Source organism: Lissotriton vulgaris, unplaced genomic scaffold (assembly GCF_964263255.1).
Source record: "Lissotriton vulgaris unplaced genomic scaffold, aLisVul1.2 SCAFFOLD_1533, whole genome shotgun sequence".
NCBI lineage: Eukaryota > Metazoa > Chordata > Amphibia > Caudata > Salamandridae > Lissotriton > Lissotriton vulgaris.
In genome coordinates, this window is record NW_028243822.1 from 480,808 (window position 1) to 505,414 (window position 24,607).

At 45.5% G+C, this 24,607-nt stretch overlaps 1 protein-coding gene across 1 annotated transcript in view; it reads right to left on the reverse strand.

Annotated features, from left to right (window-relative positions):
- Window positions 1–852: 852 nt before the first annotated feature.
- Window positions 853–24,607, reverse strand: part of LOC147668223 (transcription activator GLI1.S-like) — a 46,922-nt gene continuing 23,167 nt past the window's right edge. The window contains exons 4-11 of the mRNA XM_086948692.1: window positions 21,304–21,469; window positions 20,517–20,624; window positions 18,730–18,870; window positions 17,907–18,056; window positions 16,747–16,911; window positions 11,210–11,452; window positions 7,507–7,789; window positions 853–3,352 (exon numbers count right to left, since the gene is read on the reverse strand). Of these exons, the coding sequence (XP_086804818.1) occupies window positions 870–3,352; window positions 7,507–7,789; window positions 11,210–11,452; window positions 16,747–16,911; window positions 17,907–18,056; window positions 18,730–18,870; window positions 20,517–20,624; window positions 21,304–21,469 (3,739 nt within the window). The 3' untranslated portion in view covers window positions 853–869. The remainder of the gene's footprint in view (window positions 3,353–7,506; window positions 7,790–11,209; window positions 11,453–16,746; window positions 16,912–17,906; window positions 18,057–18,729; window positions 18,871–20,516; window positions 20,625–21,303; window positions 21,470–24,607) is intronic.

A 24,607-nucleotide genomic window follows, 5' to 3' on the forward strand; every position in this document is an offset into this window, starting at 1 on the left:
AACGGCATGTCCATGAATGGCAGAGACTCATAAAGCCATTATCGTATCTTCGCAGTAGACCCTTTTAAAGGTAAATATCGGTCCCTTTTAGAGGATAACAGGTATGGTACACCATTTCCTAGTTTTCTGTGATCCATTCTTGTGAAACTGCCGACCAGCGGCAGTGCAACTCCCTTCCCACCAATCATGTCTTAAACACAAATTTGCCTATAACTTGAAACTTGGAGAGTTAGGATCTACCAGGCTTTCAGGAGCAGCAAGCGTAGGAGGAGTCCTGCCAACCTTTCACTAGCCGCCTGCAGCTCAACTTGAACACTCTGCTGCCACCAGCAAAAAGTAAATTCATGGTCAACAAAACTCTCCCCTTTGCCTGCAAATGTTTCTTGGGGCTAGGCATCATGTGCAGAAAGGCTTTGCCTTTAACTTTTAACTGTACCATGAGGTAGGCACAAAATGCTTCTTTTGTTTGGTTTTTGATGTTGTGGCTTACAGAGACAATAGAAGGTCACTTTATCTATAAAGACATTCACTCAACAAAGCTAAAACTGGGTTAAAGTTCACTTGAAAATGTTGAACTTTCCGTTATTCATTTTTTTATTCTATCAAGTATTGCTTTGTTTCCCTCACTGGTTAGGGAAGCACTAGTTCCTGGACCAGGGGTCCTTTGCGATGATTTCCCCTTTATCTGATATTTATTTGGGGAGCACCATGGTGTTCGAGAGCATTCCATCGAGAGAATCAGCATTCACAGGAATGGCCATGATTTCCATGCCTTTGGACGAAGGAGTTACTGCATTTCAGATTCCGCCATTGGAATACACGCAGCTGCATCGTATTGTCCTCAGAGTGTATCACTGTGCATCCCACTCTCAAGAGATTGTATTGAGGAATTTGTTTTCTCCAGCCAATGATGTCAACATGGAGCTCATATCTCCAATGGCCATATTCGGCGTTCCGGACTGCATCATTACGGCAGAGTTCCGAGGTGTGGTAAGGCGGGAAGATGTCTGGGATGAACCATGAAGGGCACTTGGGCTCAAACACCCAGGCATCAAAGAAGCAGAGTCTGCATCATCAATAATAGCTGCAAAATCTATTTGGGTGTTTTCCAAATCCAAACTATCCAAAGAATTGGCAACTTGACCTTGAGGGTAAAGTGCAGAGCTCGACCTCAGTTGGTCCGATCCTGGATTGTACTGGCCTGGACGTTGACTTTCACAGCTCATATGTTCATGGGATTGGGGACCAGTCAACTTGTTGATACCCACTTTGCTGGGATGCACGGGGATCTGCCCAGAGCAGTACATCAGGGAAGAATTATCCGGTGTCTCTGGTTGAGCTTGAACTGGTGGGAGCCGAAGTAGTCTCCTTGGACTGGTCTCTGACGGTGGATAGGTTGGGCTTAGCTGGGATGAGCTGCCCATACTGTTTTGCCTGCTCATTGGCTTTGGGCCACCAGGGGGACGCGGAATTACCCCTTGACGGAAACACTGTGCTCCTGGGCTCATCAAGGGTTTGCTATGAACAGACAGATTGTCCTGTGAAACGGGGCTCATCAGATTACACTGCGGTGACTTGTCTTGGTAATTCATAAACTTTGGACTCATGTACGGTTGGGTTTGTGAGCCATGCAGGACATGAACTTGGCCAGTGTCAACGCTTTCTCCGTTCAAGCTCATCAGGTTTTCGTTTTTGTGCTGCTCTTCCCACATCAGTGCTTGCTGAGACTGCACGTAGTTTCTGACCATCATTTCCTTGACTTGCATCATGGGGGTTTGTGGTCTTCTTCCTTGGTGATTTAGCATATCGGGGCTCAACCCCGGGTTAAGACAGGCACTTTGCTGGTTTTCGGCTGTTGCCTGGTAGTCACAACTCATGTCACCGGAAGCAATAGCCATCACATTAGAATGGGCAAGATCCTGCTGGTGCAGCTGCTGATCCATTGATTGTTTTGCATTCTGGCACGAGGTCATGGCTGGCACTGATTGATGAAATTGCTGCTCTGGTTTTATATGCACCTGCCCTAAATGATTAAACCTCTGGCCGTGTGGAAACATTCCTTGCTGGCTTGTACCACTCTGCGGCAGACTGGGTGCCTTAGCATGCGGGGGTGGCCTAGAGGTGGGGTACTGACCTTGATACTGACTTCCTGACATGACAGTGGGATGCATCATTGTCTGGTTGGGGTCGGCAACCATGTCTATGCTACCCGAGCTGATTTCATTCCACTGAATGGGCCCGTTAGCGTTACTTTGTACATTTGATGTATGTTGGAAGTGATGAGCTCGGTGGTTCATCTGGCACTGGTTTAGATTGTAATCTGATGGTATCACACCATTATCCAACCCCGTATGGTTCTCTGGGTTTAGCATTACATTGCTCATGACTCTGGGAGATGCACTGTACACCTGTGAACTCTGCATGTTCATGGCTTGAGACTGGCAGTTAAAATTGATATGCTCATTGGTGTTAGGCACAGAGGATTCGGGGTCAGTATATGTTGTGTAAGGCTCCATGTGATTATGAACCCCTAAATTTGGTTCGTTTGCGTGATTGAGTCCATCCATACCCACTGATTCCATGAAGACGTTCTCTGTGATGCTCGGAGGTCGCGGAGAGAAGATGTGCCGCTGGAGACTAGCATCAGATCCGCTAAACTGCTGCTGGAGGGCTGTCATCTGCCTGTTCATCACTACTGTGTTCATGTTGGTCATGCTTTTGAATCTCTGTACTTTTGGGACAGCCTGCTGGTCCATGCCACTTCTTGCAGGGTCACTGGCTCGCCTAACACTGCCTCCTGGTGCCAGATGCGGATGAATAATTCCTGTACCAAAGCTGTGATACTCGTTGGCACTGTGCCTTCGATGAGGAGCACCCATTGGAAATGAAGGCATGGGTGCACCATGGTAGTCTCCTCCGTAGCCCATTCTTGCGTTAGTTGCCATTCGATCCATGTTAGGCAGTGGGGTAGGTGGGGGGCCACCTGTTGCCGCTGCATACTTGGCCTTCAGTCTGTACTGCTGCGCTGGTGTGAAGTTGGATAATCCTGGGAGGCCACCGCAATGACTAGCCTCGCTGGACCTGCGTGACACATCTGTGGAACCCGAGTCATACGGATCCCCCATAGTCATGCCATTGGGAGGACCTAAGCATTCACCAGACTGCTGGTTGGAGAGGTAAGGGGACACCATTGAGGACCTTCTGCTCACGGTGTAGGCTGAACTCATGGTGCTGGTGGTGCTATTGCGCCTCTCATTGTGCTGGTTCATGGAGTTTAGGTCATTTGCAGATAGCTCCATCAATCGGCGATTGGGCGCCATCAATGGCAGCCCACAGGCTTCTCCCTGTGAACCTGAAAAAACAAATGCAAAACGTTTTAGTATACCAGTAAACAAGTGTACCATTCACAACTGTCTCAATGTAAAATGCGGAATTTCATTTGGCATTTCCATTGGTATTCATTTTTCGGCACATGCTCAAAAACTTCCAAATTAAATTAGCTAAGTATCAAGAAATTAGGGATTTGAACAAGAACATAATTTTTTTAGGAAGAAACCTGGGGCTAAGACTAAAATTTGGATCGAAAGATATGGATCATCATTAAATATGGTAACAAGAGTTTATTGGCTGTACCTCCTGTCTGTTTAATTTTTCTGAAAAATAAATGAATTCTTCTTCCTTTTGAGTGTGATGAGTTGATGTTGGATACATAGATTACGTTAACTCCAGTCTGGGACTGATTTAAACGAGACAAAGACTGATTTAAATGAGAACTGAGTCATTGAAAGTTTTAGAGGCTGATTTTGTGAGGTCTAGGGATTGGTTTATCAGTAATCCAGGTGGAAAAGGCTTAGGTTTAAGGGATAATTTGGTGGGCACGCTGATTTAGTGGCGATCTAATGGCTGATTTAATGGAAACCTGTAGACTAAATAAGGTGGAATCTAGAAAAGTTTGAGAAGGGATTTAGAAGCTGATGTAGACTCGTATGTACATAGACAGTCTGGAAATTGGTTTTATTTTGCCTACATGGCGAAATGCATACATTTACAGAGAGAACAGCGCCTAAAAGGAGACTTAACCACACATTTTTTGGGTGAGTATTCCATATGGAGGAAATCAACCTTTGGAAAAACTACGGGTTGCATGTACCATTTCTCAGGAATATGAGGGTCATACTATAAAAACAGGAAAGCAGCACAAGCTGAAAAACAAGCCCACTGCAGCTGAGCATTACAAGAAAATTTGGACGTGTAGCTACATTCATTTCTAAAAACGTTCTTCATAACTGATATATTGTGTTTATAGGAAACTCCATCAGGCTGCCCATCTCCTAATTAAACACCAAAATACTTCTGGTATCAGCTGTTTGCCCATGCATGCCTCCTTCCTTTATTTAGGAAACCAAGCAAAATATCTGATAGAGACATCTAGCTACAGATTCCTTGCCCTTGAATTTCCCGGGCGTCAGACTGGATCCGGAAGATTTCCCTGTGCGCTGGTAGGTGGCATCAGTCAGTTCTACGTGGCCTCGTCTGCGCCACCGCACCTATATAGGCGCCACCTCAGCGCGCTGACATCAGCTCTTTCCTTTTCCGCGCCAGTCAAGCTCTGATCCATTGGTATTGAAAGCCTTTCTTCCCTCCATTAAGGTAAGGCTAGTTCAAGTGGTCATGGGCAACACTACTGCCCTGTGGTACTGTAACAAACAGGGCAGAGTGGGGTCGTGGACCCTTTGCCTGCGTCTCTGGACATGGCTTTAAAAGCAGCGCATTTTCCAGGTGGTTGAACACCTGGTAGGTTCCCTAAACACCAGGGTGGACTAACTCAGCCTTCGATGCTTAGTGGATCACAAGTGTCGTCTCTACCTGGAGGTGGTGCAAGGTTTGTTTCAACAGTGGGGAGAGCCTTAGTTAGATCTGTTCGCCTCTGCAAAAAATGTGCAATGTCAACAATTTTGTGTGCTGAAGTTTCAAAGGCGGCTCTCGCTGTGAGGCGCTTTTTGTCTCGAGTGGAGCTCAGGCCTCCTGTACATCTTTCCACCCATAACAATCCTGCCCAGAGTTCTCAAGAAGATCAGGAATGACTGGGGTCAAGTCATCCTTGTGGCTCCAAATTTGGCAAACAGAGTCTGGGATCCTGAGCTTCTGTAGACGAGCATTGTTCCCCCGATCAGGGAGCCTCTTTTGGTGGATCTTCTGTCGCAGCAGCAGGGGAGGCTCCTGTGTGGAGATTGAGCGGTGACAGTTGACAGCTTTTGACCTTCCTCCCGAAGTCAGCAATTTTAACATGGTAGCCAACCGACTCTCCACCAAAACGGTATACCCCTGCTGGTGGAACAAATATGAATCATATTGTACAGAAAAGTCTATTGCCCCTTGTCTGCTTCCCTTTCTGATGTGGTGCTTTTTATTTTGACCCTAACCCAGGAGGGCTCTGCTCTGGGCACCCTGAAAAAGTATCTTTCGACTTTGTCTGCCTTTCTGAGGCTGCCAGACCAAACCTCCTTATTTAAATCACCCATTGTACATAGATTCCTGAAAGGCCTTGTACATATGTTTTACCCTGTCTCTTTTGTTATGCCTCAGTGGGTCCTTAATTTGGTTCTCACCTTCCTCATGTGTGCTACATGCTTCCTTGCATAATTGCCCCTTCAGCTGCTCACCATCAAAACAACCTTTTTAGGGGCAATTACATCCGCCAGAAGGGTGAGTGAGCAGTTGGCTTTATCATTCAAGCCTCCCTTCTTGACAATTTTACCTGACAAGTTGGTGCTTCATACTAGGGCCCTTTTCCTTCCGAAAGTGGTTTCACTTTTCCATGTGGGACAGTCTGTCATTTTGTCCACTTTCTACACTCCTCTAAAGAAGCGGGGTTGCAACTCCACCATATGGACCCAAAAAGAGCAGTGTTGTTCTACCTTGACCGCACAAAAGAGTTCTGGGTGGATGACCAACTCTTCATGGGATACTTTGGAACAAAGAAGGTTCAGGTGGTGCAGAAGAGGACCATCTCCCAATGGGTAGTCCTCTTCATCAAGGTTTTTTACGCTGCGGCAAAGAAGCAGCCTCCTGAAGGCTTAATGGAATATTCCACCAGAGCTAATGCTACTACCACTGTGTAGGCACGTGGAGTCCTAGTCCTAGACATCTGTCCGGCAGCTATGTGGGTATCCCTGCACATGTTTACCAAACATTGCTTTCGAGACAGTCAAGTCAGCAGGAATGGCCATTTTTGCCATTCAGTACTGCAGGATATCCTAGTCTGAACTTGTCCGCAGTCCCTTCTCTGGGGATGGTATTGCTTGGGTCTCTATTCAAAGGTAAAGAATCTGAGGCTTGAAGTCTCTATCAGATAAACAAGTTACTTACCTTTTATAGTGCCTTATCTGGTAGAGACATTATCTTGCCGCAGATTCCTTACTAACCCACTCATCCTCCCTGCACTGCGGAAAGGTTTCTAGGGTTAGGGCTGATCCCTTTCATGGCGCTAGTTTTCTAACACCAATGTCAGTACAATTCATGGCTCCCTGCTTACGGCGTGATAGGTCAAGAAAAAGTAACTGATGTCAGCGTGCCGGGATGGCGCCTATATAGGTGACGCAGATGTCACTCCCACTGCGGCCGCTACCACTAAACGGAACCGACTGATACCATCTACCAGTGTGCAGGGGTATTGCTTTAAGAGAAATCTTCTGGATCCAGTCTGACGCCTGGGAAATTCAAAGGTAAGGAATCTGCGGCTAGATCATGTCTCTACCAGATAAGGCATTACCAAAGGTAAGTAACTTGTTCTCTGATGCTAATCTTGATTATTCGTTTTCTGTAATGGTACTTTTCCTGCAGTAGGGCAGAGGATGAGATGAGGGGGTGTGAGTGGCAAGTAGGCACTGTCAGCTTTCGGGGATTTTCTTTTTAGCTTGAGTACGTGCATGTGTGCCTTTTCCACTCTGAGTACTCTGTTTGTTTGAGTGATCACAGGGCACGCAGGACTTATTCAGATGAATGCTGAAGTGGTACACATAGTGTGATTATGCCGATGGCTACTTGATGACTCAGTGCTTCGAATCAGGTATGTATGTATTCAGTATATTTTTCAATAATTATTAGAAGGCATGTTGGTCCCCAAGGAAGATAGATGTTCCTGAAACCGGTTGCAGCTTGTCAAAGTAAAGTTCACGTGTATAGGTGGAAATTTGAATTGAGAGACACTCTTCTACTGACCCTTTTTAATTTTAATTAGGGAGTACCTTATTTACGGTTTTATTAAGAGAAAACTTAAAAATGAGTAAAAGCCCAACTTCATAATTGTAACAGCGTCCTACAAGCTTATCCTACCTTTTGTAAGTAATTTTGGCAGTCCAATAAATTTGAAAATCCAATTGTTATATTTTATAACTTAACCAATGGGTCAATACTGCACTGTAGTGTTGGACCACCTACGAAGAGTGGGATATTGTCAGGAGAAAGCTGCTGTGTTTGAGGTAAAACCCAGCTCACATCACTCACCGTTGCTTGGAAGGCTAGGTAGCTTCACAGGTTTGGTGGGCTGGGTCATCTTTCGCAGCTGCTTGAGTTTGTCGATCCGTAAGTTCTCTAGCTTCTTGAGCGCTGACATGCCAGCATGGCCCACAGACTCCACAGACGGGATATCCTCCAGCGTGGACAAGTCCTCAAAACTGCCCCCGGTGTTCAAATTCATTTCCACGCCACTGTCATTGTTGTTGGCACTACCAAGGGGTGAGCGCTCACTACTGCAAGAGGACTGGCCACCGGGGCTGTGCTGTGGTTTCTGAAAAGCAACAAACAGTTTTATTAGCCACAGGCTGAATATGCCACATATAAGTAGTTTCAGAGTGACCTATTTGATAAAATGCTGCTATGGCTGAAAAGATCAATCATGTCATGCCTTTAGGGCTTTGGGTTCTCTGCATCTGTATGGATTCATATAGATACAGAGAACACAAACCCCAAGGCTGGTTTGATGCTGTATCTGTATGATCCTACGCCTAGGAGCGACAGTATGGCTGTAGTCGGGATTTCCCTGTTTGTGTGAGGCACAGGTTACTTTAGGGCATCTAGGTTAGGCTCCGAATCCCCAAACGTCCGGTTTGCCCTGGTTGGCCTTATATGTTTCTGTATGGTAGAATATCTGGAATGTAGACTGGGATGGGAACTAAAACTAGTCCTGTAAAATATTATGACATCATTACCAAGTGAGCATAGCCTGTCAGTCTCAATATCTGCAATGGTGTGTCAGGGCAGAAGGCAGTTAGTCGAGTCCACCAGGAAGAACCTTTAAAAACCAGCATTGTCAACGCCAATAAGTCCTCTCAGTGCCTCAGCTGTTGGCTGTCAAAAGTGAATGTCTTTTAGCCATGTTGTCTAGCAGCACATCTGCTGTTCAGCAAGGCTGAAGGTTTCCGAAAGCCCAGAATCACAGGATGGTGAGCAGACCTGGTGTCTCTTCGTCCCCCGTGTTGAAGTCACTTTCCTGCCCCTCCTAACACAAAAAAGTAATATGATATGGCCTGGGCTGCCAGCAGGATATCGCTTTTTTTAGTGACTTTCAGCCATGCTGAACAACAGATGTGCTGCTAGACAACATGGCTAAAAGACATTCACATTGACAGGGTCAATAGTTCAGGCATTGCCGAGATCTATTTGCTTTGCCAATGCTTGTTCGGTATTGACAGGGTCTTGCTGAACAAATGTGGAAGTGATAGTGGGAAACAGTTCAGGAGCTTTGTAGTGAAGCGAGGATGTGGTGTTACGACCAGAGCTGCAGACAAGGTAACTGGAGAACCAGGCTAAAATGTCGGGGTTGGCTGAACAATCAGTGATTCTTGGAATTCACGTATGCTTCCCCCTGCCTATGACAATGACTGTGTCATTGTGTAATGTAGCCAATGAGCACTTAAAGTGCTCCAATGCCATTGACTGGTTTTAGCACTATGGCAAGACGCAGGACGGAGCAAGCGCTCCAATACCATTGGATTGTGCATAAAAAAATCAAAAGAAGCAGCGACAAGGGAGGTAGTTGGGGAACGGGTCAAGCAGGGAAGCAAGATGGGAAGGGGTGATGGGCAATCAACGATGGGAGACGGTGGGAGAGGGCAACAATAAAGGGGAATAAAATGCCTTAATTGAAGCCAAATTAGTGATAAATATGAATGTGTCATTCTCTAATGTAATACCATTGGCTTGTGTTTGTGCTGTGGCAAGATGGAGGATAAAGCGAGCGCTCCAATACCATTGGATCGTGTTAAAAAAAATAAACAAGTCCTGTTTTTTTTAACCACTTTTCAACCTGTTTGATGCATCAGACGGACCCTGGCCGTCCGACGTCTCGGTGGGCATGTGCGGAGGACAGCCGGGGACCATCCGAACCACGCCCACTCATTATTTCACCCGCACCGCGGCGGAATTCGCGCCACAGTCAGCGGGTTATGGAATACATTTGTTTATGTACATGTGCATGCAGTTCAGTGGTATGTGTGTATGTGGGCAAATATGCATAGTTTACCCATGATCTGTGTGTACACTTGTATACAGGAATATTTTACATGGGCGGGGGAAAGCAGAGGGAGGGTAGAGTAGAAAAAGACGGGGGCAGCAGGGTTAAAAAGAAAAGCAGCACCAAGTTTAAGGGAGTCAGCCTGAAAACACAAGAACTCCTATAGAGTGCTTGAAAACAAAGAAAAAAGTAGCTCCTAAAACTGGGAGCAGTTTATGGAGACATGTACTTCGTCCATGAACTATGGGAGGGCCAAACACAAGAAGAGGGCATGATGCCTTCATGACATGATGAATGGCATCAAAGAAAATGAGAGCGACGTGGAAGTGTACCAATGGTAGGAGATCGTCGGCCTGTAAGCCCATAGATAGAACTCAATGCGTCTCTTTGAGACAACGTGTGCACTGTCTAGCCAAGACCTAAAAACAGGGCTAAATGCAGTATTTTTTACAACAGTGTTTGCCATAGTACCCAGGAGCATTATTCCTCTGCAGCAGTATGAATTGTTGTAGCCCATAGAGAAGTCTCCTGGCCATTCATGCCGTGCTCTATTTCTTCTAATAGAGACAGGCTGGCTTGGTTCTGGATTCTCTACTTCTTTATGGTAGCATGCATAGAAAAGTCTGGCTGATGCAGTACCTGGGATTAATCATGAAGCTGGGATGAACACATTAGGTGCAAATCTGGGGAGAAAGAAGCTGGTTGAATTAAGATCAGCTGTCCCACCATTGTTACCCTAGGAGGACAATGGCGGTAGGGATCCTGCGTGTGCCTCTCACTCCAAGTACAAACCAGGGCATAAATGGTTGCTTGGGACCCCTGTGTGTATGTGGCACTTTAGTACACAGCCTTAGAGGTAGATGTTGGCTGGGATCTTGTATGCCTTTAGCACTTTAGGCACACAGCCTGGGAATAAGCTGCATGTGCTTGACAGTTTAGGTCAGGGCCACAGGATGTGATTTTGCGGCTGTGGCATTTTCCTCATAGTTATGGATTTACTGGACTTTCGATATAATCTTTCATCTGCTGTATAATTTGCAAAGTTTAACAAAACAATAGTTTCTCGTTCAAATGGAATCAAAAGTTACTAAAAACACTGACATGCATATTTCTGCTCCATGGAAAACTGCTTGCAAAGGTTAACTAGTTATTTCAGTCATGCTGATTGCTTTATTTAGGTGTTAAACTGCTACTAATGAGGTGTAAAGGTCAGTGGTGTAGCTAGATCTTTGGGCGCCCGTGGTGGTCCCTGCATTTGCTGCCAGCAACTGCCCCAGGTAACAGCGGGGGGTAGGGTGCTAGCGATCCCTCGCGATGGCCACAGGTAAGAGCGGAAGTGGGGGTGCTCGCGATCCCTGCGTTTGCTGCCTAGATACTGTTATACTGTTAACACGTGTAAAAAGGATAACATAATAAAGTAATACAAATTGTGCTGCAGCATGATTTTCCCTTTCTTGTGCAAGAATTGGTCCTCCCTGCCACATAGTTTGGCCTACCACTGCTGCATAATTCCAGTAGCCCTGTTTCAGTTTTAGGCACAGAACTTGAGAGGGAATGGATGGTTGGGATTCTGTGCTGGCTTGTTAGGAAAAGCTGATTGTGTTGTGTCTTTCAGTAATATATTAGATTGCACTCTTTTGATGGTCCCCTACATTTCTAAAATGAGCAGAATGCACAGTGTATGTTCTTGCTTACCAACGCCCCCTCTGGCACCATCAGTTTGCCCTCCTCTCGCCTGCAGTCCAGCTCCTGCTCTCCGCTAGGTCCTGCCAGGGACCTCACCCCGTCAGTTCCTCCAAGGGTCCTCAAGACGCCGTCCCCTCTGTGCTTCTTGGTGATGTGCGCTTCGGGCCCATGCACTGTCTTCACGTGCTTGCGCAGCGAGCTGGGGTCTGTGTACCTCTTGGTGCAGCCGGGGATCTTGCACACGTAGGGTTTCTGGCACAGGAAGAGAGGATAAGTAAGAGAGAGCATCTTTCCAAAACAAGCCATTATTTGCAATCAGATTTAAAAATAAGGCATCAGTAAACCGGCTCAGGGCAGAAATGAGGCTCCTTTTTCGCGGTGTGGCCTGGAACACAATACTAAATCACATGCTCCCTACCATGAGGCTCCCTGAGCAGCAACATGTTCCCTTATTATATCCTGGCCACTTATGGTTCCCAAGTCCCCTCCACTAGAGGTGCTGGACCAGTTTTCAGAGAGGGGTGCTGTCATTGATCAACCAGAATTGTAGGGGTTGTGAAAAAGAGTCACACAAACAATAAGTGTAGAAAATGTATTCAGTAGGAGAGTGAGAAGGGTTTATTATGTAATTGATGGTGCATTTTTGAGCACTTTGTTGCAAACATATTCCTAAAGTATGGTTTGGTAGCACACTGTCCTGTACAGACAGCACATTTTCCATTGAAATGGGCACTAAATTGGCACAAACATGCAGGTTTCCTGATAAAACGATACAGTGCTCAAACAATAACATGTGGAAATTGGTTTCATTGATTATTTCATTCATGTATCACCAAGTGTATTGATTATTTTTGATCGTATTATATTTTTGGTTTCCATCACATTTCAGAATTACAAAAAAAATGTCTTTATTTGTGCTTCCCTAACTGCTGAAATATTGTGAAATATTTGTACAGTTCATTTACAGATAGTTACACTGTATTGTGATTCACAAAAAAATGGCTTTATTTGTGCTTCCCTAACTGCTGAAATATTGTGAAATATTTGTACAGTTCATTTACAGATAGTTACACTGTATTGTGATTCACAAAAAAATGACGTTCAACAGACTTTCCTTTCACACTCCCAGTAAGTACCCAGCAAGATCGTCATAGTTTAGTTGACAAAATCCTATCACATTACAGTTAGAGAAAAAAATGTAAAGACCAATCTCCCTTTTAAAATAATAAGCAGAAATGAGTCAAAAGACATTGGGCCCGATTATGATGCGGACAGGAAGGGCTCCGACCGTCGGTCGGAGCCCTCCTGCCCACATCGTAATCACCGATTCGGATTCCCTTCCGACCGAACCATTTCGATGGGCTCAGTCGGAAGGGAATCCAAATCAGTCTTCTGAATGGCTAACGACAGGCTCGGAGAGCCCGTCCGCCATTTGGAAGGGCCAAAGTATTCCACTGGCAGGCTCTTTCTGGCCGAGGTAATATAATGGCAGTTTCCCCTTGCCTTTTTGTGTCGGCCTTTCTGGCACAAAAAGGCAATGGGAAACAGCTTTGGAGGCCCCCAGCAGGGCCCCATGGGTGCAAGGCTGCCGAATGTCGGCCTAGGGGGCACCTATTATGTTCCCCTGTTGTTCCCTGCAGGGATGAACTGAACCTTAGCATTTTGCTATGAGAGCATGCATTCCGAAGGTCCGTCGCATCCTAATTCCTGGGCTGGAACAGACGACTGAAGGTCGTTCGGTTCCAGTTACAGAACAATGCTGGATGGACTCGGGTCCGTCTGCCTTCGTAGTCTGACATTTGACCTCTGTCCTTGAAAGCACAGCAAATGTGACAAGATAAAAACTAAATTTAAAGAACCTATATGCTTATTCGCCTTCTGAACTCCAGAATGGTTATTTTGGGGGTGCTGCAGCTCCCCCTCCCATGTTCATCAGTGCCTTCACACCCACTGTTAATAATGACAAAATGTACTCTAGCCTACATAAATATTCAGTTATTCTAAAAGCAGGATTTAGCTGAAGAACAGGTAGACAGTCACATCAGGCCAACCTGACATGTGACTAAATGAACTAAACACACTGGCCTGTCAGAAACTCCTAACTTTCTTGAAATCTTCATATATGTCCTTCACTCTGCTATCATTTTCTTGAACAAGAAGGCGCAAAAGAAACACGCAAATAAAAGTGATGGCTAAAATTTTAGAAATGTAGTTGACATTTGTTTCGAAGATGTACAAATCCATTTTCTAGTCGCAAAGCCGGTGTTTCACAAAATCACAGGGTGTGCAACTGTAAAGTGGCTATTTGTTTTGTACTAAACCCTTTTTGCATTTTAGTAAAAGGTTACTGAATCACAACATGGGTTTAGAAAGGCATAAAGAACTGCACTTTGGAAGGAACATGTTTAGGGTGTTCTCTTTGAAATAGCGATTCATTAAGGGCTGGATCCTTGTTTGGGAGTGGAACCTGATCACAAAACATTGAAAAGTTACCTACTTTTGAACTGGAATGGTAACACCTTCACAAACTGGAAGGGGTCCTCTTGCTAACATTTCTCTTTTGTTAATGTAAAAAGGAGTTTATTGGAAAGTAGCCGATGGTCCTGGGGACCACTGCAAATTCGTAAACAAACTTTTCTTTAAAAAATTATTTTTGCATGCACTTCTCTTTCCTTCAAGGTAAATGGGTTGCATCAAAAAAACAAGTTTACTTAATTAAAAATGAGCTCAGAGACACGCTAACCCCAGCAGCACACCATCACTGCTTGGCATCCAATTGTAGTCACAATTTGCAACTTACCTCATGGATATTGAGTAGGTCGGTTAGCAGCCCACTAAGATTTGGAATTTTGTGAACCAACCTTTTATTACTTAGGTCAGTTCACACAATTCTTTTCCATTCGCAAAATGTCAGTGCGCAATTTGCAACCACTTTTTGTGAATGGAAATTTCAGGCATCAGGCCATTACTTCCTACTTCCTTCTTTCCTTCTTGTTTCATAAGTATTTTTGGACATTCATTTTTATGAAATAATTGATGAATACATGGGTTCAAGTTTTGTTTTTTTTGTGAGGGGATGGGTTCTGGAACAATGATGGATGTTTACAATTCAGAGAAGCCTTTCCGAAATATCTTTTATAAATTTTACTAATTAAAGTGAGTTGTATGAGGAAGGTATTTGTGGCCTTGGAGGGGGGTTATTTGGAGTCTCTTGGAAACAGCATACTAAGGAATGCAAATCACAGATAGGTTCATAGAACGTCACTGCCCTCGTGTGGATATTTAGAAGTATATATAAACCGATTGATAAAACATGGGCCTAGCTAAGGGGTTTTGCTGAACTTGGTTGGTTAGATAACGAATATTTAACCAAGAACACAATTACTTCAAATGTATTCGTAAAACAAACTGTAACCGCATCGTCTATTGGTAAGGAATTATGAGATCTGACATGCAGAGCAATGTGTGTGAGCAAGGGTAAATTGTTGGTGAAACACATAAAAATGGTTATGGTTTCTTGGAAAAGGGCTAGTGCTACTGGGTTTCTGGGTTATAGAATTTAAGATTATCACATAGATCCAAATCGACAGCTCTCTGAAAATAGTAAGGTGATTTCATCAACTTTTATCCCAAGGAGCGGGCAGAGTCTAAACTGTGAAACCCTGAGGAAACAAGTATTTGCAATGCAATAGGTCTCACATTAGGAAAGTTTGAGCTATTGGTCTTGTAAATGACAATTTTTTTATTTATGTGCTGGTTTTGAAAATAGCTAAATTAATAGCTTTGTCATTTACAATGCCAACAGTTATAATTTTCGCAAATGTGACACATATAGCATTTGTAATGCAACATGTTTTATATTTACGTGACTTAGCTGTATTGATATTACAAATAACAATGGCTTTTAATTTTTTTAAATAATCAATACTTAAATAAAAGTGATTGTAATTTATAATGGCAATAGATTAAACTTTTGTAAATAACTTTTGTGAAGATTATGTTCAGTGTATTTTATTGTGATGAAAATCCAAGAACAGAATTGAAATATTAACATCTTTTTGTGACATTTGTAATAAAGCTTGAAACATATTTGAACCAGTTGTTGTTGAATGGTTGCACAGATTGATGCTGTGATGGCGCAGAGTGATGTGGTGGCGACGAGTGATGCTATGGCGTTCAGTGATGCTGTGGTAGCGCATAGTGATGTTGTGGTGCCCCTGAGTGATGTTGTGGTGCCCCTGAGTGATGCTGTGGTGGCCCTGAGTGATGCTGTGGAGGCTCTGCGTGATGCTGTGGAATACAGAGGGCTTCTGGAGGAATTGCAGGGAACCCAGGGGCAGATTTATAATTCTTTCACACAGCAATCTATCTGGCTGCACTGCACTGAAAACTCAGGAATGCGCCACAAGTCATTTTGCTGCACCGAGCTCTGTCATTTTAAAAGCACAGGGATGCGTCGTATTTACAACAATACGACACATCCGTGTGCTTTCTACTACGCTGGCACACAATTAGCTGCCATGCGCCATTGCTTCATGTTACAAGGGTGCCTGCATTGCGGGGATGATTGTTTTGTACAGGAAGGGTCACCTTCCTGCACAAAAACAATAACTGGTGACATTTCCCTTTTCAATGTTTGCTGCAGAATGCAGCACATATAGAAAAAGGAAAAAAAGGAGGAGAAATAAAAGTATTTCTCCTCGTTGCGCCACTCCTATACCTCCCATGGGGAGGTGTAGGATTCTAATGCATTCCCAGCTTTACAAACCTTTTTAAGTCTGTGAATGTCTCAGGTTCCATGGATGTTGCATGGGAACACCCACAGCAACACCCATGGAATAACCCTTTCGCGCAGAGTAATGTGTGAAATGGGCCCATATTTACAAGGCCATGAAAAGTCACGCAGGGTGACTTTACGTGGCCTTATAAACATGGGCAGGCCCAGTCCGCTGCTGGTGCGTCAAAAAAAGTGACGCACCAGCGGTGCAGTGACCTGGTAAAGGGGACCCTTAATATCTCAGCATTTTCACAGTCTCGCCCTTTGGGTGATAAAGGGTAGTTTTGTTTAACCTCAAGGAGTTTTTGGGTGAATATGAATGAGTGGCAGGTGTCGCGTTAACAGGTAGACTCCCTGAAGCTCAATTTGACTAGGGATTTCTGGCTTTGCTTTTGGCTGCAACTTTATGTGAGCACACTGACAGAAAACACATCTTTTGAATTTTTGGACAGTAAAGCAAGCAGGGTGGAATGGTACCAGAATATTGTGGACTCAACTTCTTATGTAAATTTAGTGTCCTGAATATCTTTTATGAAAACATCAATGCCCTTGAGTTAATATCAGATAATCTACCCTCAACTGGACACCATTTTTGCAGGTGATATTTAGGAACAATATTTATGTGAAATAATATTTTCACCAGCCCTTTTCTGACATACAGCCAGAGGGGCAGGGCAGTGTGGCTTAATAAGTGGAGTTCTAGGGATCCTGCTTTCTACCGCCTCACTGTTATCGCCACTGACAAGGCGGTGCCCGGTCCACTCTGTACCTCATTTGAGTGGGTTCGGTTCTGGTGCTTAGCCCGGTCAGAAGCGTTGGAAAAGGCTTTGTTGCAGCCCTCGTGCTCGCAGACATAAGGCTTCTCGCCCGTGTGGGACCGCAGGTGGGTTTTCAGGTTTTCCAGCCGTGAGTAAGCCTTGTTGCAGCCCTCGAACTGTAGGAAAAAACACAAAGGAAAATGAGGCGCCAATTCCATTCACGAATATGAGACATCACCATGGACGACAATATATATAACAGCTCAACAGTGAGAAGAGGGTACTTATGTCTGTAATTCAGATGCATCGTTGGTGTCCACAGATAAGAGTGTTTGGTCTTAGATCACGCCCATGCCCAATTGAACACAGCAAAGAAACTATGAAGTCTCAAGATCTGTTTTACTCCTCTGCAATACTTTTTTATGCTATTGCTTATTTTAAATACCACAGAGGTGTTTCAATGTCGACCATCTGAGGGATTTTCTCGCAAGCATTGTGCATCTCTAGACCATAAACAATATTACTGACTCTTCCGAACCCCGCTGATGTTTCGAAGGCGGAGGCCTGACAGAAAATCTACAGATATTTCTGTAAACTAGCCTAACTGTGAGCTTCGATTTCTACACTGTAATCTGGCCAGTCTCTTAGCTTCTTGCCAGCAATACCCTAAATCAATCTCTTTTAATAGGAGTTTTACAAATTCCTTTAACCCAGATTTGATATTTATGCTCCTTCAGTGCCCACAGTGTATGTCAGTGGGAGAGCAATATCGCTGGTGTTCCCACTTAGTGTTCCCACAAAGTTTTCCAGGTAGCTGGTCTCTAATAATAATGTTTTTTTTATATAGTGTACTCCAGTCATTTCTAAACACTGTAAATAACATGCACTAATATTATATCACATGGTTGCAAAATGTAATAGCTTTTTTTTTGCAATGTAACACCCAAGTAAGCATGAAAGGTTCAAACTCATGACCTGCAGGTTATGGCATATGTCCGCAGTAAGTGTTTAGCTCACTTAGCCATCCTATCGGCTAATATTGGCCCTTTTCCCTCAGTCATGCACTTCACCCACTCTGGATTTATTCTTCACACCCTCATTGTCAGCTGAACCTCGTACACACCCCGTTGTGCATCCCCATGACACCTTGTCACGACACATGGCTACTCACCGTACATTTGTGGGGTTTCTCGCCCGTGTGCCTGCGCATGTGGACCACAAGCATGTACTGCGCTTTGAAGGGCCTCTGCTCTCGCGAGCAGTCCTGCCAATGGCACACAAACTCTTTCTTCTCGCCGTGGATGTGCTCGTTGTTGATGTGCTGGGGAGGAACAGAGCAGAGGTCAGTGCTTGGCCTTCTGGGGAATGAGGAGTTGCACTTGGACCATCAGAGAACATTGAAGGAAAATTGATGGCCGCCGAGATTTACACTTCAGAAGGTCTGGTTATCATGGCCATCTGGCAGTAGCTAGGACAAATAGGGTCAAGCCTTTTCCTCATGCTGATAGACCTTGGATCATCAACGAGCATAGTGGTTGAATTAACCCCTTCGGTGCTCATGACGAGCTCAGCTCATCATGAGGCACGGTGCTCGTGTGCTCATGACGAGCTGAGCTTGTCATGACCACACCCATTTCCATTATGGTCCAGCACAGCAGAAGATCATCTCAAGCAGCCAAGGTGTTAAACTACTTGTATATCAGTTGCAAACATCATGTCTTTGGACAATTTCTACTATTGCCGATGGGGCAATTTGTGGGATGTGATGCCAAAAAAGATAAGGGTACATGGAGCATATTAAAGTTTTTATTTTTTTAAAGAAGGGACTGGTCTACAATTTCTTTTGTCTAGATGGCCAGCCCATTTTCCGAAGATCAATTCTTTGAAATGAACATTGACCAACCATACTGATTATTTTACTCAACAGCTGCAATAGTCGGACGGGTACTCTTGCTATTCAGTATTTCCCCAAATACCTGAGGGTAGAAACTCACATGCACAAGCTGTTCCTGTAGGTCGAACTCCTTGCTGCAGCCTTCCCAGTGGCAGTTTGTTTCGTACACCACGTCCGCTTCTAGTTTTCCATCCTCCTTATCGAGGTCATCCCGGCCATCCAGCATCCCAAGCAGAGGGTCCTATGGAAGGGAAAAACAAGTTGTCAACCATCAGCAGGAAGCATGAGTGAACTGCCAGTAAGAGCATTGCATCGACCATACACTGTAGGGCAAAGTGTGCTTCCAACACTGCCCCTGGGTGCACATCAGACCTCCATAGTAGGGTGAGGGGTCTTCAAGTCCATGCTTATTAAATCCTACGCCTCTCAGCTAAGAGTGAAATGTCCCCTAGGATTCTTCTAAATAAAGCTGATAATAGCATTTAAGAAACAAACCAGGCTTCCCAAAGCAGTTGCCAGGGTTGCTGATGAAGTTTCTGAAAAATCTAAAAAAATCACTTGGGCTAAGTTTCTGTTGAAAGAAAAGCCTCACCTTTTTTACAGTGCGTAAACACTAAGCAGTGCCTTGAGACCCTTACGGATGAGTAGTCGCGTTTTACAAGCCACTTGATTGATTGAAAAGTGATTTTAGAACACTTCTCTAAACCCTAATCCATAGGACTGAAAACTTGGCAACTTTGTCAACATCAAGTAGTTTCATCCACCTTTGGAAATTTGGAGGAGGCAGAGGTTCTAGTACTGAAATTCTACTCTGTGGCCTCAGACACTTGTCCATCACAGCGTTGCTGTATGAAGGCCTTATTTAGCATGGGCACCAATCCATATTAAGGCTTCAATTACTTACCGGTACCTCCAGTACTTTACGCCCACATTTCCTCATTCCAGTCGTTATAGATTGAGGTGAACTTTCTTCGTCATACAGGCACTTCATTGCCATATAGCTTTTCATCAAACAAGTTTTGCCCCTAACACACCCTCTAGGGGCCGTATATTAGGACCACCTACTCTGAAGACATCCCCACTTGCACTCATGCCTCCAGGTTGTCCGCTCTCAGTGACTATAGGTGGGTTTGGGAGGCTCCTACATAGTGACTCAAAGGAGAAAGGATGGACTGAAAGTTATGGAATTACAGACAAGTAGTTGATACATTATCTATCATCCACTTCCTTCTTTCAGCCAAAATGGATTGAGACGTACATAGTACGCCTCTTCGATGGGCTCCTTGGGTACATGTCCTCTCTTTACATAACCACACAGACACTAAACTGATGCAGCACTTGTGCAGAACCTTTACTGCAGTGGAAAAGAGACCAGCAACCCACCTGTACAAACCTGCTTTTTTTCTCGGTAGGCGGTTGTAACATACGCCTACTTGAAGGCCTGTATTGGGGGACATTGCTACTGAGTAAACAGGTACCTGGTTGGGGAGATGGACTTGCTTAGATCCGTAAAGATTGAACGAGAATGTGGATCACAATTAAGTTGCCATTAAGCAAATCTATGTGAATTCCATTTAACTTCTCAAATATACTCCAGGATCACTGGCTGGTTCCACCCATCATATGAGCTTAACTCCCCACCCAACATTAACTACAGGATAATAGCCCACACCACTGCACTGGGGTCACCTCTGTCCCAGACCACTTTCAGGTAAAGATCCACAGAGAGAAGGCACAAAGGGGAAAGGGCCAGAATGGAGCCACATAGTAGATCTACATGATGCGGATCCGCAGTACAGGCGATCTAGAGGAGACCTGGGACACCATGGTGAAGTGCGCAGTGACGTGGGGTAAGAGAGCGAAGTAACAAGAGGTGGATAGCTTCACCTGTGTCCCCGTGGACGCCGGACTGGAGACATCCCCCTCAGACCGCTCCTCCAGACACTTCCCATTTAGAGAGTCAAGACCAGGAGCACCCAGTGGCTCCAACTTCATCTGCAAGGCACCATGAAAGGAAAGAAAACAAATTCTAATAATTACACAACCAGATTAATGCACACATCTTATCTTTCCATAGCTGTGGTATCGCTATAAATTACACATAGTTTTCTGTCTGGCTGGTGGTCACCTACACATACACACTCAGTTCACAAACCCCAATGCTATGTTGTTAGCTTCTGGGCAGCGCCAAGAGGTCATATCACTGCAAATATTGTTCTTTTTTTTTTTTTTTAAATAAGCTCTTCAAATCTCCCGCATAATGTCACTGAAAAACAGATGCTATCCATGTTGCCAGTGCCATTCCCAAAAATCAATATGGATTTCTTTTTGGAACAAAACATTAGCAAGAGAAAGAAGATCACAACATCTGGTGAGGTTGAACATCTTTTTGAGAAGAAACCGGATAATTCTTCACAACATATAACAATATCCCCTTTGTGTTCAAATACAATTTTACTTTATGTCAGAGAAGGAATATGTGTGACAGTCATGAGACAATTTAATTTCTTGAGTTCCAAAAATCTAGTGCATTTGCAACATTGTAGGAAGTTCTTCTCTAAATTTTGTTTCATTACCCGACTACTCGGACCCATTCACCCTTACACTATTCTAGTTATTGCTACCATACTGCATACATTGAGCGCAAGGGCAATAGTTCGATTATGTCACTCACCTGGCAGTGCTTGGTGGAGCCGCGGACTGGCAGATGCTGGACCATCCCACCGGCCCTGTTGTGGTAGTGCTCGAGGTGGCCCATGAATGGCATGGATGGGTTGTTGGTAAATGATGATCCCTGGGCCTTCGGATGCCCAAGGTAGTTTTGGTACCCAAGCGATGGACTGAAAGTAAACATGAACAACTTGTGTTTTATGAATCACCAACTTGTGTTTTATGCACATGAAAAGCTGAGCAAAAAGAGTGAACATTAGTGTGGGATGAGTTTCTACCATTTAAAAAGACTTTACAGTGTGGGGAGTCAGGATGGGGGCTGTGGAATCCTGAAAAATACCTCACCTTCACATAAGTGCCCTGAGGGCCCAACAGGGGTTTGCCTCCACTTTGCGTGCCCCAGGGGCACTTTGGTATATCAAAAGAGGCCGCAGATGCTTGTTCGTCCCCTTCTGTAATACCTATAGCGCAAGCTCACATAAAGTGCAGCACTATCTTCAAGTAGTGTACCCTCATTTGCGTGGGGGTGTGCCTCATGCAAATGAAGGAATCTCTTTGCCTCTGCGCCTGCACCGTATTATAGATGCGGGTGCAGATGCAAAGAAGCTCTCAGGAGGCGCACTGACAATGCAACATCTAAAAGGTGGCGCACTATGAGTGCGCCCCCTGATGGCAGCCCTCTGAAGGGGGGAAAGGATGTCCCATGGACTCCCAGTCATCCCCATGCAGGTGAGTGCAGTCACTGACTGCACCCGCCTGCAAGGGGATCTCTAATCCCCTTTAAAAGTGCAGACAGGTTGCCGCCTGCACTGTAAAAACACGGAGCGGCTTCAAAGCAGCCGCTCCCTTTTTCACAGAAATGTGCTGCCCAAAAGGGAGCGCAAGTTGGCGGCTGCCCTGGGGCAGCGCACTCCATGTAATAGGGCGTACTTTCCCTGTTTACTCCCTATGCACCTGTTTTAAAGTGCACCGGGCACAAAGAGGGAAAGTGTGCTCTTTACATAATAGGACCCTCAGTGTTTAAATCCTTCTAGAACACACTCAGCAACTAAGGCCTAGCCATCTATCAGCACTCGCAGTTGGTTGTTGTAGAATGATTATCTAATTGGGGACTTATTATTGATAAAATACCTACCTGATAGAGATAACCAGCCGCAGATTCCTTACCTTTGAATGTTCCAGCCGTCAGACTGGATCCGGAAGATTTTTGTACAAGCAATACCCCTGCACGCTGGTAGGTGGCGCCAGTTGGCTCCATGTGGCGTCATTGGCATGGGCCGTGCCAGAAGTGACATCTGTGCCACCTATATAGGCGCCACCTTAGTGCGCTGATGTAGATCTTTCCTTTCAGTGCCAGTTAGTCCTTATTCAGAGAAAGAGCTACCCCTCTGTCGGTTTGGACAGACTTTTTTAGATGTTTGGTCAAGTCTTTTTTGAGGAAGACAGGTTTTAAACCATGTGGTGCCTGTCATCAAGCGACTCCTCGGAGATCCCGATCGAGTGGGAGGTCGTGGGACCACTCCAGGAGTCCCAAGTCGTCATCTTCCCATTCCTGGTCCTCGTGCCATTCAGGCCCAAGAAACAGAAGAGGCCTCCCACCTTTTCCAGGAGCTGGAGCGAGCCCACTCAAGTCATTACGAGGCTGAGTGTTTTAGCGGACCAACCCCTATGGAGCACCTTTGGACCTCGCTGAGTCTGAGGGGGTCCCATCTGGTTCTGCACCGATGGCTCAGGCCTTGGCTCCGAAGAGCCCCCATGGATATGGTCATGGATCTAGATTGGCGCTGGTTGTGCCTCCATGACCTTCCTCATCACTCCCAACTCTGCCACCGCCCACCGTCAGTGTCAGCCCCATTCTTATACCTGACGACAGGACCCCCTTGTCGGTGCCTGAGCCCTTTTCTGAGGGGCTAGGCATGGGAGAAAAGTGGGAGGAGTCACTGGACCCTTTAGAATACCGGTTAGAAGGGGATATAGACTGGTGTGTGGAACTCGAGAATGCCAGTGGTCTGGACACATCCCCAGACACTGGTATGCTTTCTTCCCATACCGTGGCATTGGTGGAGGTATTTCTTATTCCTTGGTGGTCAAGATGGCAGCTGAGGTCCTGAAAGTTGTCCTCAGTGGCAGTCAAGACTAATATCTTGACAGAAGTGCTGCAGCCGGGAGCTTCCTTTCAGAATCATTGCTCCCTTTTAATGCAGCATTGACAATGTCCTACTGGAAACTGGGTCCAAGCCCAGTACAGGGACTCCAATAAACAGGACAATTGCCCTCCGGCACTGCCCTGCACCTGGGGACCCGAGTTTCCTTCCTCAACACCCCACCCCTGAGAGCTTGAAAGTCCAGGACACTACTTCCCTTTGCGCAAACCCTGCCACATCCCTGGACGGGGAATGCAAGAGGCTAGACAGCTTGCGGAAGAAGATGTTGTCTTCGACCAGCCTTATATTGTGGTCAGTAAACACCACATGCTTATTGGGCAGCTACTCCCAAACTCTGTGGGACACTGTTGCGCAAGTGCTGCCACAGATCTCAGAGGAGGCCCGGGCTGTGCTCTCCCAAGCAGTAAAAGATGGGAGAGATGCAGCAAAGTTTACCATTAGGTGTGGTTTGGATACAACAGACTCGCTGGGCAAAGCAGTTTAGACGATGGTGGTGCTTTAATTCCACGCCTGGCTGAGAACATCTGGCTTTTCAAGGGATGTCCAGACTCCCCTCATGTACATGCCCTTTGATGGCAACCGTCTCTATGGCGGCAAGGCAGACTCGGCGCTGGAGCACTTCAAGGACTCACAGTCTATGACCAAGTCCTTGGGCCTCTCATTTCCCCCCCCCCCCATTTATCCCAATCTGCCTATCACCCCTTTCATGGCTACAGTAGAGATTTTCACCCATGCCAATCCCACTCCACCCACCGCCCAAGCAAGCTGCCCAGTCTGTACAGGGGCGAGGATGTGGTTCATACTGACTCCGTGGGTGGGGTAGCCAGAGGTCGGCAACAACCGCCAATCCCCCTGTGGCTGCAGCCTCTAAGCCCTCCTAATATTGCCCTACAAGATCATGAGCAGACAGTTGGTGGCAGAATCAGCCATCATCTCCACCACTGGCAGTCCATAATATTGGACAGGTGGGTGTTACAAATTATTTGAAGGGGCTACTCCCTTCCCTTCTTATCCCTCCCCTCCATTTGCCTCCCACTCAAAATCAGCTGAAGGAGGATCATTTGTCCTTGTTCCACGAGGAAGTCACGGCTCTCTTGGCCAAGGGAGCCATAGAGAGGGTATCGCTGTCAGTAGTAGGCAATG